We start from the raw sequence: 17,776 nt of genomic DNA on the forward strand, positions 1-17,776 counted from the left end.
TTTTTTTTTAATCCTCACCGGAGGATATATTTATTGATTTTAAAGAGAGAAGAGGATGTGAGGGCGATCTGGCTGCAACATCTATCACCCCATTGATCGCCAGAGTTGATTTGGCTGATCTGGCTTGCTAGGCGGGTGTCCCCCTCCTCCCTTACCGATCCATGTGCATCCCTCCTGAAGCTGCATACTCGGTCAAAGAGGACAACCTTCCCCCCAGAAGAGAGGACCGGTCTTCAGTCAGGGATATACGAGTAGCTGCGCTTCCCTGCTAGAACCTCCAAACAAGCTCTCAAGGCCCATTTGTAGGAGAACATAAGGTAGTCAAGCTTCCAGACAAATCCAAATGTGTCAATCTGCACGTGGCAGTCTGCCTTTTGGAAAAAAAAGAGGAAGGAAGGAAGAGAGAGAAAGCAACATTGATGTGAGAGAGAAACATCAATGGGCTGCCTCCCACACATACCCCAACAGGGATTGAACCTGCAACCCTTCATGTATGGGATGACGCTCCAACCAACCCAGCCACCAGGCCAGGGCGAGCCAACTCTTATTTAACATCCCTATTTAAGCCAAGGACACTTGCCCCTCTTTTTTTTTTTTTTTTAATTCATTTTTGTTTAAAATATTACAGATGTCCCTTTTTCTCCCCAATGACCCATTCCACTCTGTCCCCTCCCCCTCCCCAGTCCTTCTGCCCTCCATTGTTCGTGTCCTTGGGTTGTGCATATATGCATATCAATTCTTTGGTTACTCTCTCCCCCTTCACCCACCCACCCTCCTCCATCCCTCTGACATTCGTCAATCTGATCTATGCTTCCATATCATTGAATCTATTCTGTTTATCAGTTTATTAAGTTCTTTAGATTCCACATATAAGCGAGATCATGTGATGTTTGTCTTTCTCTGCCTGGCTTATTTCACTTAGCATAATTTTCTCCAGGTCCATCCATACTGTCCCAAAGGGTACAAGATCCTTCTTCTTTACAGCTGCATAGGATTACATGGTAACTTGCCCCTCTTTAGAGATGCCCGTAGTTAATTTGCTCCAGACCTTGTTTACATATTTAGTATTTACTACCGAGTAAGGTGACTGTGAGCCAAGGAAAAGAAGTTCACTGAACTTTCTTTTTCTTTTTCTTTTTTAATGTTTTTTATTGATTTTAGAGAGGAAGGGAGAACGGGAGAGAGAAACATTAATGTGAGAGGGAAACATAGATTGGCTGCCTCCTGCACGCCCCCTACTGGGGATCAAGCCCACAACCCAGTCATGTGCCCTGATGGGGAATCAAACCTGCAACCTCTTGGTTCATGGGACAACGATGCTTAACCAACTGAGCCACACTAGCCAGGGCTCACTGACCTTTCTAATGAACCAAAGAGTTCAACCCATCCGTACTGAGTCTGAGGCCTGGGAATATGGGCTGTGTTAGAAACAGTATAGTTTTAGAAGAGGGAACACTGGATTTGAGTTAAAAGACTTGGGTTCAATTCAGATAAGTAGCTATGTAATGTTTAACATGTTACTTAAATTTGGAACCAGACCTGTTTTCTAATCCATACAATAGGCTTAATCACACATAATGATGAGAATAATTTTTATCTGCTTTCTGCCTTGGTTGTCACAAATAGTATAAAAATAAGTTGAGACTATGGTTTAAAAACTTTAAAGTGCTCTGAAATATATTTATCAACAACAATAGCTAACACTAATGGTGCTTAGTATGTATCAGGCATTGTTGTAAGTGCTTTACATGTCTTATATTCATTTAACCTTCCCAGTAACACTAATGAAAGGAAAACATACACACCATCCCATTTCCAGTAACAGAGCCAGGATCTGAACCTAGGCAATCTGGCTCCAAGTCTGTCCTCTTGTCCACTACACTGTATTCTGGCATGAGTCAGAAACTTGATCCCTGGATTTGGGTTGGGGAGAATCTGTATAAGAAATAAAAGATATTCATAAGGGTCTGTAGGTTTCCTCCAGGACCTTTTGTCTACAACAGACAAAACCCTTCAAGGACAAGGGAGCCTAATAGCCCCATTTGTTCAAGATACAGCTGAGACCTAAGGGATTTCGGAAGAGAGATAACTCTTAAATCAGTCACATGGGCACTCCTGTTATAGAAATAGTAGAAATAATATCTATCTCCAAAGCCCCCTGAAATCTCATAAAAATGTCATACCATGAAGTTCAAACTCCCAGAAAACCATCTGCTCTTCTTCCTAGGTGATGGGCGCTACTCCCTCTTGGGTCAGCCATTACAGTACAATCTGTCCATCTGCCCTCCTTTGCTCCATGGCCAGTCGACTTACACAGTGCACCAGGTAAGGGTGTCCACCATCAGCCTCAGGACCATCAGACACCCCTTTTCATCCAGGCTCCTATGTCTGGGCCATCCACCTCAACCAGCAGGGTGCACAAGGGAGATAACACAGAGAGAATGGTCAAAGTGGGAGGGGCCTTATCCCACTCCAGTACTCATTCTTCCCTACCCACTCCAGTACCAAGAGGGAGGGTCTCTTTGTTTCTCAGTGGCCACTTGCTGGCTAATCTGACTGCCGGGTGGGGTCCTCAGGTTGGGTGCTGCTCCTTAATCTCTCAGACATACATTGGGATGCAAAGCTCATACCCAGGATGAGCTTTATCTTTCTATGTTGAAGGGACAGAGTGGATTGAAGCATGGAAACCGGAGCAAGAGACAAGCACTCAAATCTGCCTCCACTGACCTGGGGACAACAGATGTTGGTGAGTGGACAGGAAACTTCCCCCTCTAGCCCTACATTATCAGCCCAGCATGGCTGGGAAAAGCCAGCTTAGAGTAGGGAGTAGAAATGGGAGCCTTTTGTACTAAGAGCAAGGAAAAGCTAGAGAAGTGAAGTATTTCCGTCCTACTTCCCAAGCTATTCCAGGTCCTGGGGAAGATCATAGTAAAAATTGGGACTAACATAATGATGTGGGTTGCTGAGCCCATTAGTAACAGAGTCTTGTGGGAGTGGTCCTGACTTTAATCTAGAATGTCTACCTTGGTAGGCCTATACCCGATTTAGAAGATTGACGAGAATATGGGGGAGTAACTCTCCTCCTGCAGGCCTTCCATACTAGGCATACAAAATCTCTCAGGATTTCCCCTATTTGGAGCAGTTTACTAAACAGGGAAAGGAGGGGAAACTGACTTCCCTAGATGATAAAAAAGAGGAATCTATTTGGGCCAGTCTCTGGGAAGTGATCTATGGAACATATTCCAGATTAGGCTATTGACTTTGTGAAAGAACATCAGCAAAAGCCATACTTCCTTCACAGTAACAAGAACTGAGGTATGGGTCTCCAGATCTTCAATCTGTGATTCTGATTCCCAGTCTCTTCTTTCCTACCTCTCTGGGGCTAGAAGAGAAAGCTTCCTTCATTTCTGCTAGTTGCCTTGATCAGAGTCTGGATGGTAGGGAATTGGGTTGGTTGAGGAAGGAGGAAAGAGCTAAGTGGGAAAGGCCAGGTTTTTGAGTACGTTGTATACAGACTTGATCAACTGAATGCTGCAGTCCTTCCTATTCTAACCCTCTCATAATGTCTTCTTTCCCCCCTTTCCAGTCCTGGGGCGGGTGCTGGAGGTGACAGATCTCCCTGAGGGCATCACTCGTACCGAAGCGGACAAACTCTTCACTCAGCTTGCCATGTCCGGTGCCAAGATCCAGTGGCTCAAGGATGCTCAGGGGCTGCCTGGTGGGGGTGGGGGGGACAATAGTGGGACTGCTGAGAACGGTCGCCACGCAGACCTCGCTGCCTTGTACACCATCGTGGCTGTGTTCCCCAGCCCCCTGGCTGCCCAAAATGCCTCCCTTCGCCTCAACAACTCTGTGAGTCGCTTCAAACTTCGAGTGGCCAAAAAGAACTATGACCTGAGGATCCTGGAGCGAGCCAGCTCCCAATAAACAAGAGGGGAAGGGACTCGCACAGCAGGAGTGGGGGCAAGGTGAAGGGAGTTGGGGCATCCTGAGAGACCATGGACAGGAGAAAGGAAGGCGACAGGCACTAAACTGGAGCCTAAGACAGTAGGGATAAAGATAGAGACAGAGACAAACACACTGGCACTGGACTCCTTACTCCCCTGCCATGGGTCCCCTCTCCCTGGTTGGCCTCCCTCTGCTTCCCCCTCCTTCCCATCCTCTTCTATCATTTTTTATCTCTTCTCCTACCATGAAATGAATTTCTTTCATATTTTTTGGTCAGGTAGAATTGGGAGGGTCCTACACTCTCCTATTCTCCTGTTTCCTTACCATCCCAAGCTCCCTTTTTTGGTCTTTATGAATATATTTATATGGACAGAATTAAGAAAAATGAAATTGATTTCCCTTTCCTCTCACTTTCCCCATCTTGTCACCCCAAACCCCACAGAGTTAAAACTTGGACCTCCCCCCAACCCCCTGAACACTTGTATATTGTTTGTTTGAGGTTCGTGCCGCAGTAACAGACACAGTATTTAATTGCACATACAGATGTTTGCTAGGTATATTCACTGTAAATTTTATTTAATCTGATTTTGTTTGTTTGGGGGGTTATTTGGGGGGAGGTTGATTTTGTTTTTAAATATAAAAAAAATCTGTCACTGGACATCAGTCCCTGTTTCTTTTGCTGCCCTTGTGTGAGTAGGGATTGGAGGTCCTGGGTAGGTACAGCCCCACAGAGTTGGAGGGATTTGATGTGGGTTTGGATGACCTTTCTAGCATATGAACGGATATCTTTCTAACACGATTCCCTGTGTCCCATCCTCCTCACTCATAATTCTGAAAGGTGGCTGAGTCTCCACTGAGACCTTGGTTCTGGGCTCTCCCAAGTCTGCTACTAACTGGTTCATCAGACACATCACTTGTCAACTATGGTGCTCTGAGTCCTTATCAGGAAAATAAGAGACTTGACTGGCTAGGTGACCTCTGAGGTTCCTTCCACACTGTTAATTCTGTGACACTCATTTAGGGTCTTTGAGGCTGAGCTGCAGAGGGGTAAGTGAGGTCCAGAACTGGGTTGAATCCTGGATTCTTACCTGTCAATCCAATCTGCTGAAAACTTCAGGGATGGAAGACTTGGGCCTTTCTTTAATCCTAAAGCCAGAGGATTGGGCTCTTCCTAGCAGGAACAGAAGTGGATGTTTCTTACAATAAAAGCTACATCAGTTAAACTTGCATTACCAAGATGCCAGGGGCGTGCAGCTGAAGAAAGGTGAAGAATAGAAGTCACCCGCCTGCGAGATGGAGCTTTTCCTCTGAGGCTTCTCAAAGTTAGCCTGTTCAACCTGTCAGACCAGAGTCATTAAAGAGCCCATAGACCCAGAACCATCCAGCAGCCCCTTTTCAATCTCAACCACCCCTTAAAGAGAGAAAAATGAGTGGAAATGACAAAGAACATTGCCCTGGAAATCTCTTGGGTCTGGGTAGCAGTGTCTCTAGCTAGGCTCCTCCAAAGCTTTTCTGACCCAACCTCCAACATAATCCTTTACTTATAGATAAAAGGGGATAAAGCAACACTATATGGCCACCTCCAAATTGCTGTCCTCTGAGATGGGTGTATCTCCTTTTTCAGCTGTGACACACAGCAGGAAAAGGCTCTGTGCCCGAGATAAGAATACCAGATAACTCACTGACCCATCAATGCATACACGGGCACCAGAGGAGGGAGATGGAATCAGAATCAAAATGACTCTGGGAGTGTGAGACCTGGCATCCTACCACCTCCAAGAGTTTGCAGTTCTCATGGGGAATGGGGACATTACTTGCAGGTGATAAGAACTCCACGTGTGGCAGCTATTGCCTTCTTCCCATTGTTGAGACCATCTCTGTCTGGTCGTTAGACCCCAGAACCCTCCAGGCTGGCTTTTTTTTTTTTTTTTTTTTAATAGCTCTTAGAAGTCCCTTCACCTTGAGGACAAGATTTTAGAGGAATGGGGGAGGGGGCAAAGATGCCTATGGCAACAGCTGGAGAGACCAAAGCAGTACTACATGTTCTTCACTCCCTGACAGGATGGCAGGAAGGTACCCCTCCAACTTCCCACAGAGAAGAAAGCAACCTAGTCTGGCTGATAGAACTCTGAAAATTCAAATTTCCCTTTTCTCACCAGTTCCCAGCCCTTTCCTTTCTAAAGGTTTGAGTTTACATCAATACTTGATAGTATAAAAACACATGGCCACAAGAAGACAATGGCTGAGAAGTTGAAGGCTTAGTTCCTAAAGTAGGTCCAGGGAGGGTAGAATTAGGGAGATGTTTGGACCTTGGAGAAGGGATTGGAAAAGCTGTTCATAATTCATCTTTACCTTCAATCATTTAAAATCACCCAAATGAGTATACAGCATGAACACTGTCCCCTCCTGAATTTAGCCAGTACTGACCACACCACAGATGAGAAACTAGGTAACAGCAGCTCTGGGGGATGGGAGGAGTCAGGGTCCAGCCTTGCCCAGACCTCCCCGTGTCCAATTTCTCTGTGTCAGCTGTGCCGCTCAGCTGTCCACTTCCCTCCAGCACTGTCATTCCAGCTCTGACACCAAGGCAAGAGGCTAGGTCTACAAATACTGTCTGGTAGCTGGTGTGAGTTCAGAGGGCACTGGGGGGGGCTTAGCCCCCAAGGAAGAGGACCAGTCTTCCTCCAGTGCCACCATCAAGACTGCAGGGGCTCTTCTTCCCTCCACAGACGACTTACAGGGAGTTCCAAACGTGAGTTGCCTCTTCATCCTCTCCCCGTTTCCAGGACTGCTCACCCCAGCTTCCCCAACCCACAATCTATTCAGTTCATTTCTCCTTGTACATGAGTAGTTTGGGTTTTAGGAGTGAAATTATTATTCTACTCCAGGACAAAAAGCTAGAATTGGAGGGCGGGGTGGGGTGGGGTGGGGGTGGTGTCAAGGGAAGGGAGTAGTAAGGGAAGGAAAGGCTCATATTACTCTGAAAACTTAAAATAGCTGAGGCCTGAGGCAAGCTGGGACCTAGGCACTGGGCCCCCAGGGCTCAAGAAAGAAGTAAGGAGAACAAATGTCCCAGCCCATCCCTCCACACATCAAACCCCTTGATAAAAGGAGCTCTAGGAAGATGTGTGTCATCTCTACTGCCCATAGATTCCCAGAGGAAGCGAAGCACCTGTTGGGAAATCCCTAGACCAGGCAGCCTTGAGCACTGTGTTGGGGCTACAAATTAGGGGGTTGCCCCTCAGAGTGGAAGAATGGGTATTGGTTTGAGGAACTAATTGGGAAGTTCTTCAGCCTACTGGGCTTTCCTCTGGACCTCCATGGAATCTTTCTGTTCATAAGCTCTGTGAAAGGATCTCTAACTGAATTTCTTCCAAAGCCTCTCCTTCAAGGACCACCGTACTATAAAGAGACAGGAATAAGAGAGAAAGAATGTCAGGGATTAGATGTCATAGTGGGGTCTAACCTCTTGCAGGATGACAGAAAAGAAGGTGCTGGAGTCCCCTAAGCCCTCCCCAGCAGAAACTCGGCAAAGTGGGGTGAGTCAGGGCCTCTGACCACTGGGTGTGGGGGAGCTGGAAAGCCATTGCAGCCCTCAAAGAAAAGTGCTTGAATTGATCTTACTTGTATGTGACTACTTTGTTAGAATGCCTGCCCGCATCTGCAGTCCCCAATACCCCCTAAACCTGGGGTGTACCCCTTGCCCCAGGCTAGAAAAATGTCTAGTGAGCTTCAGCCTTACCTACTCTGTAGAGCATGACAATTCTTTTAACACTGGGTTTCCTTCATTCCCCCCACGCCCTGCACCCCACCCCCAGCTACAGCGGCTGAAGCAGTTATTCAGGAAGGAGTCTACTGGAACAAAGGAGATGGAGCTTCCCCCAGAGCCCCAGGCCAATGGGGAGGCAGTGGGAGCTGGGGGTGGGCCTATCTACTACATCTATGAGGAAGAGGAGGAAGAAGAGGAGGAGGAGGAGGAGCCACCCCCAGAACCTCCTAAGCTTGTCAATGATAAGCCCCACAAATTCAAAGATCATTTCTTCAAGAAGCCCAAGTTCTGTGATGTCTGTGCCCGGATGATTGTGCGTGAGTCATGAAGGGAAGTAGAGAACTTGTGATGTTGAAGGCAAGGGACTGGGAAAGGGTTTAGGAGAGGAGTATTTGTATAGCAAACAGGCTGTGGCAAGATTTGGCTTGAAGGAAATACTATTTGACTGAGAGTGTTGGGTCCCAGACAGAAAGGAACCTAAGAGCTAGAGTAGCAGCAATGGTACAAAGGGAAAGGAAAACAGAAACCTCACCCAAATGTTCTCCCCTTCTCCCAAGTCAACAACAAATTTGGGCTTCGCTGTAAGAACTGCAAAACCAACATCCATGAACACTGTCAGTCCTATGTGGAGATGCAGAGATGCTTCGGCAAGATTGTGAGTAGGCTTTGGGGAGCAAGAAAATAGAAGAGGGGGACATGTTGCCAGCTACCCCCTTGCCAGTCCCTCCTCAGGTCATCCCCTCCATTTCCCTGCTTTTTCTTTCTCAGCCAATCTCTTACTTCAAGAAGGGGTGAGCACTCGTGGAAAAGATGGGGTTCTGGATCCTACCTTGCTCTCTCTAATGCTTTCCATCCTACCCTACAGCCCCCTGGTTTCCATCGGGCCTACAGCTCCCCACTCTACAGCAACCAGCAGTACGCTAGTGTCTGTAAGTGACTCACATGGAACCTGAGGGAGTGGGCAAGCTTAGAGATAGTTTCAACATACCTCTAGATTTATAAACCAAATTCTGAAACAGAAAGATTCTATATCCCATGGTTCTCTCTCAACCTAATAGCTCAACCACCTTGGATACAGAGTCAATATTCCCCTATTTGATAGCTGAGGGAGATGAGATTTAGCTAGGTCTCCCCACAGCTAGCAAGAGACAGAGCCAAGACTGAAACTTCATCTGTCTAACCTCAAAATCTGTGCTTTGCATATGCAAAACCATTTCTAAGTGAACAAGGATTCTAGACTCTCCTCATCCTAGTTACAGAAGACCAAGAGCTATGGACATCCTGGGAAGATTCATAGTTTATCAACCCTTAAAATTTATTTTGAAGTGAAGCTAAAGTATGTGAGGAGCATGGGTGTAAAAAGAAGAACCCACTGGTGCAAGCACACCAGCTTGCACGTGCCACTCGGACAAAAAAGCCAGCAGTTAAAGGACAACTCTCCTTAGAAGGAGAGTAGTGATTCTGAGCATTCCCCAACTCCCAAGCAACTTAGTAAAGCTGTCTTTCCAGCATCATATAATGCTCTGCCTGGAAGGAGTGCTGATAAATATTTTTCTCCATCATATTACATTTCCAGTGATGTTTTTAGAGCTCTTTATAGATTGATAACCTAGGTATGCCCAGCTGACAACATCCCTAATCTTATACACACACACACACACACACAGGTATCTACTCAATCCCACCTCTCCCTTACTTAGGAGGACTCTTTCCTCCAAGCCTTTCCCTGCCTCCTCAGTAATGTCTTCTTTCTTCTCCCATTCCCACTAGCTGCTGCAAATCGTAATGACCCTGTGTTTGAAACCCTGCGCACTGGGGTGATCATGGCAAACAAGGAACGGAAGAAAGGACAGGCAGATAAGAAAAATGTGAGCACCATACCTTCCTACTGAGGTTGCTTCCAGAGACCCCATGTCTCCTCTCCAGAAAGCTGAAAGAAGCTAGGGATCCCTTTCCCCCAAAATTGCACATAACCCAACAGACAAATTTTTGTATGCAATTTTAGAGGGCTTCAGGTTAAGAACTCCTGCCATAGCATGTGTTTTCTCCAGGAACTCCCTTCTGAGATTGTCAGATTAACCACCATAACCAACTAACTGAAGGTTAGGCCCCAGACCCTGGCATTGCTAGATAAGAGAGGCAAGAGCTATGCTTTTGAGTTCAGGGAACAGAACGTGCCAAGTAATTCTAGAGTCATATAAGCGTCGATAAAGATCATCTGGTCTAACACATTTATCCTATAGATTAGGTAACTGAGGCACAAAGCTAGTGGCCAAGAGTAACTTCATTTCCTTTTGTAATAGGATTACTAGATTCATAATGCCATAGATTTGCTTTCAGTTCAGCAAGGGATTTGTTAGCATATAGTTATATCTTTCTGGACAACCAGGAAGAATTAATGTAGATAACAATTACAGTTAGATGGATTCCTAAAATTGACTAAATGACAGTATTCAAAGGATCCTGGTCCTTTAGGGAATATCCAGCTAGAGGGAGATTTCTGATGCCTCATAACATGATTTGGTTCTTGGTCCTCACCTATGAACACTTTTCTCACTGGTACAAATGAAGATATAAATGGTATACCCATCAAGTTTGTGAGAAACCTAGAAGGAAAAACTTATACATTGAATAATATATTCAGAAATCCTAGACTAGAAAAAGGCCCAGAACTAATTTGAAATTTTGTAAGGAAAGATGTACATGTCTGTTCGTGGATCAAAGAAACAAATCAACTGCACAAAAACCGAACTAGAAATCTAGCTTCAAAGTTGTTGATATGGAAGTTGGGTGCAAATTAGAGATTTCTGTGGAGTGAGCTATGACTGTAAGGCACTAACAATGTGATTTGGCTGCTTCCAGAAAGGCTAGTACATTCGGGTTCTATTTTCTTAAGGGAATTATAAAAACTGTGCTGCCCATTTTTCTCTTACACACTGAAATATTTTTAAGGGCAGACATTATAGTAAAGAACATAGAATTGGGATCTTGGGGAATGATTCGAAGGAACTGAGAATAATTAGAGAAGAAAAGACAGGAAGGACATGTCAGCTGCCCTCAGATCTTTAAAGGGACTATATTTGTTCTGTATTCCTCCAGAAGGCAAATCAGGACCAATAACTAATAGTTACAGGGAGACTGACATATGCTTAATATAGCATATATTAAGCTTTATTAAGGAAATGTCCTATAAATAAATTGCATGGGCTTATTTGCAAGGTAGTGAGCACCCTGTCATTAACTACATTCAAGCATAATGTGGGTGGCCCACCTGCCAAGATGTTTTAGAGAAAGTGTCTGCATTAGACAGAGATATTTTCTCCAAGGCTCCTTCCAACCCTGATATCCTATTATTCTATAGTTCTCTGTCCTGATTGGAGAGCCAGGGCAAGCATGGGTTCCCAAGACAGCATCTTCCTAACTCTAGTGTCTCCTCCAGCCTCTAGCAGCCATGATGGAAGAAGAGCCAGAGTCTGCCAGACCAGAGGAAGGCAAACCCCAAAATGGTGAGTGACACCCACCTCCATCCATAGAGATAGAGGAGGGTCAGGGGCTCAGAAGTGGCACAGGGAAAGGAGGGTAAAAGGGTATGCCAGGTTTGAAGGTAAAGAAGGCCCTGCAACAGAAAGGTAAGCAAATGAGGCCTACCCTCCAGGAGCCAGAGACAGTTTGTTGGTGTTTCCATCCCAGGAAACCCTGAAGGGGATAAGAAGGCTGAAAAGAAGACACCTGATGACAAAGTGAGATTCCTTTCTCCCTGCAGGGACCCCAGTCCTCTCCCCAACCCAGTTCTGATACCACTCACAACCTCAGCAAAAGCTCATACTTACTCTTTGGGTTCCCATTACCCTTAACCTGCCTTCTCCACCACCTTACACACACACAACCAGTGCACTCCTTTTAGTTCAGGGATCTGGGAGAGAGCTGGAATGTAGTATGTCTGGAGAATGCCCCTACCTTGGACTCCTGCCCCTCAATGTGGGACAGAGGAGCCCTGAGACTCATTACCCCCTTTCACCCCCAGCACAAGCAGCCTGGCTTCCAGCAGTCTCATTACTTTGTGGCTCTCTATCGGTTCAAAGCCCTGGAGAAGGACGACTTGGATTTCCCGTGAGAGGCCTTAAGATTGGGGTGGGGGTGTACTGGGTGTGGAGAGGGGAGAGCCCAGCTCCCTGTGAGAAAGGAAAGTGGGGAAGAGTGTACACAGGGCTTGGAGCCTATTGGGGCTGGATCTGGGTACAAACAAGGAACTGCACATGTAAGGCCCCTAAATCTCAGAGGTTCCTCCCTTTCCCTGCCAGGCCTGGAGAGAAGATCACAGTCATTGATGACTCCAATGAGGAGTGGTGGCGGGTAAGAGAAATCATGGAGGCTAGGGAGGGACATGGGTTGAGTTTGAAAGACTGATTCTCCATTGGCTCAGTGGTTGAGCTTCAACCTAGGATCCAGGCGATTAGGGGTTCGACTCCCAGTCAGGGCACATACCCTGGTTGCGGGATAGATCCCCATTTGGGGGCGTGCAGGAGGCAGCCGATCAATGACTCTCATCATTGATGTTTCTATCTCTCTCTCCTTTCCTCTCTCTGAAATCAATAAAGATATATTTTTTTAAAAAAAGACTGATTTTCCCTACCATCTCCTCTAGGGGAAAATAGGGGACAAGGTCGGATTTTTCCCTCCAAACTTCATCATTCGTGTCCGGTCTGGAGAACGTGTGCACCGGGTAACAAGATCCTTCGTGGGGAATCGTGAGATAGGACAGATCACTCTCAAGAAGGACCAGGTAAATAAAAAACAAACACACACACACACAGAAAACACCAAAAAAAAACCCAGGTAGCTCTGGTGCCCCAACCCAACGCCAGGCAGGAGGCTCCTCTGCAAACCACACTCCTTGCAGATCTTAACCCATTAATGGGATTAGGCTGGGTCTCTGTAACTCTGGACTCCCCTGCTGTCCTCTACAACTGTTTTCCCTTGATTTCTCTCCTTTCTAATCCTTTAATCGTTTAGATCGTGGTGCAAAAAGGAGATGAAGCTGGCGGCTACGTCAAGGTCTACACTGGCCGCAAGGTGGGGCTGTTCCCCACCGACTTCCTGGAGGAGATTTAGGTGTGCAGGCGCCTGATGGCGGGAGATACCCATGTTGGATTCTGGGCAGGCCCAGCAGAGGTTGGAGAGGAAAGGGGTGAAAGCAACTATACCTCTGAGTAAGGGAGGAATCGGAAAGCCCGCCAGAGCATGACGGGGCTCCTGGAAAGGGACTGGTTCCCGCCCTCCTCCCTCGGCCTATGCCCTCGGATACTGGTGCCTAGAACAGCCTTTGAGAGCTGGAAAAAAAAAATGCGTTTCCACTAGGAGGCGCTCTGGGGTGCGGGGGCGGGTGGGAGGCGAACTGTTGAATGTTGTGAATTTATTAAAGTTTTGACAAAAGTTAGAAGTTTGTTCTTTAACTTGGGGCCAAGGAGAGAGGGAGAAGAGGGCCCACGAAGTGGTGGAAAATCCTCCCTAACAATCACATTTCACTACCATCGGGTAACCTGAGACCCACCTGGGCTGAGCTGGTGGGACTTGGGGAGACTGGCTAGTCCGCCTGGCGAGGCCTCTGTAGTCAATAAGAAAAGGGAGCCCCCTGGAGTCACCGTCCCCGTGCCGCTGCGGCTGGGAACAGGATCCGGTTGCAGGGTAGGTCCCCATAGCTCTTGGCGATTTAGAGGCGATCAGCCCCTTAACATTTAGGAACCTGGCTCAGTGCCGAGCTGGGCCGCCAGGGGGCGATGCAAGATCTCGGTTGGAGAGCGAGGGACTGGGCCGAGGTGGGGGAGAGGAGCGAACGGGAGACTGGGAGCCAGAGACCCTAGGCCTGGGAGGGGGTGGGGTGCGTGCCGTCTCCATGACAACACTTCCTCAATTCCTCGGGGAACCCGGCTAGCAGGGCCCGGGGGCTTAACCCCTCCGGCGCGGCCCCCTCCCCAGCCCTGACAGGTACCAAGTGAGAGGGCGCGAGGCAGACAGCTAACCAGCTCTCGCGGAGAACCCCCCTGCGGCGCACCGTATGCAAATGTTTTTATTTGCATATGTAGACATGCAAATATACCGGCCCTGGTCAAGGTGGCAGGTGGCAGGGAGCTAGAAGGTGTAGGGAAAAGAGCTGAAGGAGACGAGGAGTTTGGGGACCTGGGAGAGGACCAGTGAGAGGCAGCCTGGGGTGGTCGCTGGAGTGGAGTAGGCAGAGGGTCTTGAGCTTGATGGCGGATGGGGGGAGGGTCAGCCTGGCCAGTCAGGAGATCCTCTTCTCCTGCCCGTTGTCTGCCAGGCCTGAGGTTGGCACCGCCTAGCAAGGTTGGCAGCGGGAGCCTAGGCACCATCTGCTGCTGGCGGGGAAGGGTGGGGGGAGGACAGAGGCTCAGCTGGGCTGGGGAAGAGGAGGGCCCGGGACGGGCGCGTCCCCCTTCCTTCCACAAGGCTGAGGTGCGGTGGGGGTAGGGAAGCACACCAGAGGAATCGCTGCGGAACCGGGTTCTGTTTCCTGTTCCTTTGCTCTTGACTGTACTGGCTTCCATGGGGGACAGCGGGGTCATAAAGGAAGACTCAGGCAGCACCCCTTTAATCATGGTTGGGCTGGAATAGGAGCAGACCACAGGCCTGCCCCCCTCGACCACCACATACAAATCAAGCCTTTTGCCCCCGTCCCTCCTCGGGCAGGATCTGCCTAACATGAATGGGGGTGGGGGTTAGCTAGGCTTGGGTCGCATCTCTTCATCAAGCGGTCGGAGTGACTCAAAACCAGAGCCCCCCGAGATCCTCGAGTGGGGCACCCCACAATGCTGAAGCAAAACCAATTTACTGGCTCATTGGGCGGCGATGCTGGTGTGGGGGTACTGAGAAGCAGAGAGCGGCTGTTCTCTCCCCCCCCAAACACTCGGGGGGCACCTCCCTTTCCCGCCTCGCGGAGCCAGCAGCTGTCCCTAATTAGAACGGCGGTTTAATTGGATTTATCAGCAGTTAATAGGAAATTAAGCAAAGGGCCCGAGAGAGGGAGGGCAGGAGGAGCTGGAAGGCCGGCTGTGCTGAGCTCAAAGGACGGGTGCTGGGGTGCCAGGGCTGGGGACACAAGGCCCACTATCGCGATTGAGCCCCATGGTCATGCCCTGACCCCAGTACTTGCCCACTGGCTGAGCCGTTGCCTGCTGGCGAAGAGCTGTTCTCAGGAGAGAGAGTCCGGAACAACACTGGCCCTGTGAGGGCCCCAAACGCCCCCTACTCCGCAAGCAGCCGTCTGGGTGATGGATAATGCTGCCTCACGCTGCAAAGGTCATAAGTCTGGGCCAAGGAGCGGACTGAATCGAAAACAGACTAGAGGAGAGGCCGGGTTACTAGGGTCCAAGACATAATCAGAACCCTACCCCTCCCCAGTGCCCACCCAACTCTTAGCAAAGAAAGTGCCCCTTGATGTCAGAAGATTGGGCAGCACAGGGAATGAGGGGGATATGTAGTGAAGCTCTCTTCTACCCCCTGCCACCTGGCTGTGTTGGGGATCCTGGGAGTCTCCCTATACAGACACCAATGTCCCTCTATAGCTTCTGCTTCTCTCCCCAGCTGCTGGGGTTGGGGTTGGCTGAGGCCAGAGTGGCCCAACATCTGTCCCAGCTGCCCTGGGGGCCAAGGAAGAAAGCTTGCAGGCAGTTAAACAGGGTGCAGGGTCAACAGCCCCAGGCACCGCCTGTCACCAGGACCTCATTAAATGGCTAGGCTAAGGAGGCATTCTAGCAGGGACCCCAGCGACCTCCCTACCACACTCCACCACCACAGGGCACAGGCAGAGGCTCCTGTATATGTGTGGGTGCCAACCTCTCAATGTGTGGGGGTGGGTGGGTCTCTGTCCCCCTGGCAATTATGGATGTTTATGTCCCTGGTGTGTAGCATGTGTGTGTCTGTCTGTGCCCCAAGTGTTGTGAGGTGTATGTGTGTTGGTGTGTGTGCCCATGTATCCTGAGTATCTGTCTTGTCACCATTCTGTCACCCCTCTCAACCTCTATTATTTTTGTCTGTCTGAGCCCCTGGGTGTCTAGGTGTGCATATGTGCTTTGGCGTGTCTGTGCATTCTTCACGCCTGAGTGTGCCCCGCGTGTAGGCATTTCTGTGGGTCTCTCTCTGAGGGACTGTGTATGTGTGAGAATCAGAAAGAGCCTCTAGCGAGTGTGTGTTGCTCTGGCATCTAACTTGCAGGTGTGTGTCTCTGTGACAGTGTGTGGGTGTGTGCCTGGGTGTGAACCGCACGGCGGCGTGTATTCAAAAGACAGTGTGACGCAGGCGCGGGCCTGTGTGTATGTGTCTGCGAGCGCGCCTGGCTGCGTTTCGCGCCCCCGCCCCTTCCTCTCCGATTTCTATTCCTCTCTCCTCTGCAAGCGGGCTTGGCTCCGCCGGCCGCATCATCTCCATCCATTATTGAAGAAACAGCCGCGTCCGCTCCAATCACATCAACACCCCCCTTCTGTCCCCCTCCTTTCCGCTCGCCCCGCAGCCCCTCTGGGTGCTGGGGGGGGGGGGGAGGACGGCGGCGTGGCGGGGACACCAGGCAGGAGCGGGCTCATGACCCTGTGCCCCGAGCCTGGCCACGCACCGGGACGCCCGGGTCCCCGGCGGAGAAAGCTTTGCATAAACAGATGGCACGGGCGTCTTTGTCTCGCAAGCTCGTGCGCTCTCGGAGCGGCTCCCTGCTCCTCGGCTGTTTAGCTGATGCAATCATGATCGTCTCAGAGCCTCTCCCGGAGCCCTTAATAGCGGCGGAAAGGGTCAGGGGCCCCGGGGCTCCCGAGCAGATGCTGGGCACTGTGTCTTCCCTCCTGGGCTCCGCCCGCCCCGAAGCCCCACAGCTGCAGAGGGAAGACAGAGCCCGCGCTGAGGTGACAGGCACGTGGAGGTGACCGGGAAGGGGACCCCAGGCAGTGCCCCAAGGTGTCCCCAGGCTGTCCCGTAGGACTGCTGCAGCCCCCCCAGGAGCAGCAAGCCAGAGAATAGGACTAGAACTGGTGACTGGGAGGGGGAAGACAGAGGTAAAGACCACGGAGGAGAGGCATCTGTAATGAGAGACGCGGTGAGGCAGAGAGAGGGAGAGGGAAGGAGAGACGACACAGAGACACAGAAACAGCTGCAGGAGGACAAAGCCAGGTAGAGAGCTGCAGAGCGAGAGGCAGGCACAGCCAGAATGATAAGGAAGAGAGACAGACATACAGAGACACAGAGATAGACAGAGCCAGGCAGACAGGGCCTGAAGAAGAAAAAGGCAGAAAGAAGGGCAGTTAGAGAGACTAGGACAGGCAGGGGCAAAGGGCAGTCCCTGGGCAGAGACGGAGCCCTGGGCACCTGGGGCCGCCCAGCCTCTCGAGGGGACTCATCCTGAACCTGGGGTGCCTGAGGCTGGCGAGGTGGCAGCTTCCGCGTCTCCTCTCGGAACCCTCCACCCGGGCCCACTGCGGGACCCACCGCCTTGGCGGCCGGAGTGACAAGAGCGGTGGGCGGGGCGTGGACCCACCCGAGGGACTGACTTGCCGAAAAGCCGTGGGGCGCAGGGCCGACGCGGCCCGACAGGGGGCGTCCGAGGCATCTCCCCCGAGAGCTTAGAAGCAGCTCGGCCTGCAGGGGGCGTCCGCGCCCACGGCCCCTGCAGTCCGCGCCGAGCGGGGAATCCAGCTGCTTTTGACGTGAGGCGTCGTCCGCGCGGAGCAGTGTGCTGCGCGGTGCAGTGTTCAGAATCGGGTCCCCCGGCACCCTCGTCCGCCCGTGGTCACGCTTAATCCATTGCTAATAATTTCTGAGGTCCCTCACCCGCTGGGTCAGCTTGGCCTGAGATCTTTTGTTGGAAAAGTGCGGGAGGATGGGGAGAGATAGGATCTGGAACCCAAGGAGTTCTGTGTCGGCGGGAAAGATCATGATCCAGAAACAGGGTCACAAAGAAAGGGCCAGAGACTGGCACCGGAAGCTGGTGAAAGGTCCAGGAGCCCCGGAGAGGCCAGAGTAGAAGCAATCATGTGATAAGGGGCTCGGAGAGTGGAGCGG

General features: G+C 50.2%; 2 protein-coding genes across 31 annotated transcripts in view; both read left to right on the top strand.

The window, feature by feature from the left end:
* R3HDM2 (R3H domain containing 2) overlaps positions 1-4,606 on the top strand; it is a 142,974-nt gene extending 138,368 nt beyond the window's left edge. For 24 of the 27 annotated variants that reach the window (XM_081130294.1, XM_081130278.1, XM_081130272.1 and 21 more), the window contains 3 exons: positions 2,228-2,325; positions 2,662-2,746; positions 3,587-4,606. In XM_081130294.1, coding sequence (XP_080986420.1) covers positions 2,228-2,325; positions 2,662-2,746; positions 3,587-3,927 — 524 coding nt within the window. In that variant the 3' untranslated portion in view covers positions 3,928-4,606. Of the gene's footprint in view, positions 1-45; positions 226-2,227; positions 2,326-2,661; positions 2,747-3,586 lie in introns of those variants that run through there. The other 3 variants (XM_081130279.1, XM_081130293.1, XM_081130290.1) reach the window with 2 other exon arrangements.
* Positions 4,607-6,509: 1,903 nt separating this feature from the next.
* Positions 6,510-13,153, top strand: STAC3 (SH3 and cysteine rich domain 3). Of its 4 annotated transcripts, none has more exons than XM_081128217.1 (12): positions 6,510-6,700; positions 7,424-7,487; positions 7,767-8,034; positions 8,275-8,372; positions 8,583-8,646; positions 9,488-9,585; positions 11,157-11,223; positions 11,408-11,457; positions 11,742-11,827; positions 12,019-12,070; positions 12,363-12,500; positions 12,731-13,153. In XM_081128217.1, the coding sequence occupies exons 2-12, from the start codon at positions 7,425-7,427 to the stop codon at positions 12,827-12,829; spliced, it is 1,083 nt and encodes a 360-aa protein (XP_080984343.1). In that variant the 5' UTR covers positions 6,510-6,700; position 7,424; the 3' UTR covers positions 12,830-13,153. The 4 variants fall into 4 exon arrangements, with proteins under 4 accessions (XP_080984343.1, XP_080984344.1, XP_080984345.1 ...); XM_081128218.1 differs by having other exon boundaries at positions 7,773-8,034; XM_081128219.1 differs by lacking the exon at positions 7,424-7,487 and having other exon boundaries at positions 6,516-6,700.
* The last annotated feature ends 4,623 nt before the right edge of the window (positions 13,154-17,776 follow it).

Source organism: Miniopterus schreibersii (genome assembly GCF_964146895.1).
Source record: "Miniopterus schreibersii genome assembly, chromosome: 2".
NCBI lineage: Eukaryota > Metazoa > Chordata > Mammalia > Chiroptera > Miniopteridae > Miniopterus > Miniopterus schreibersii.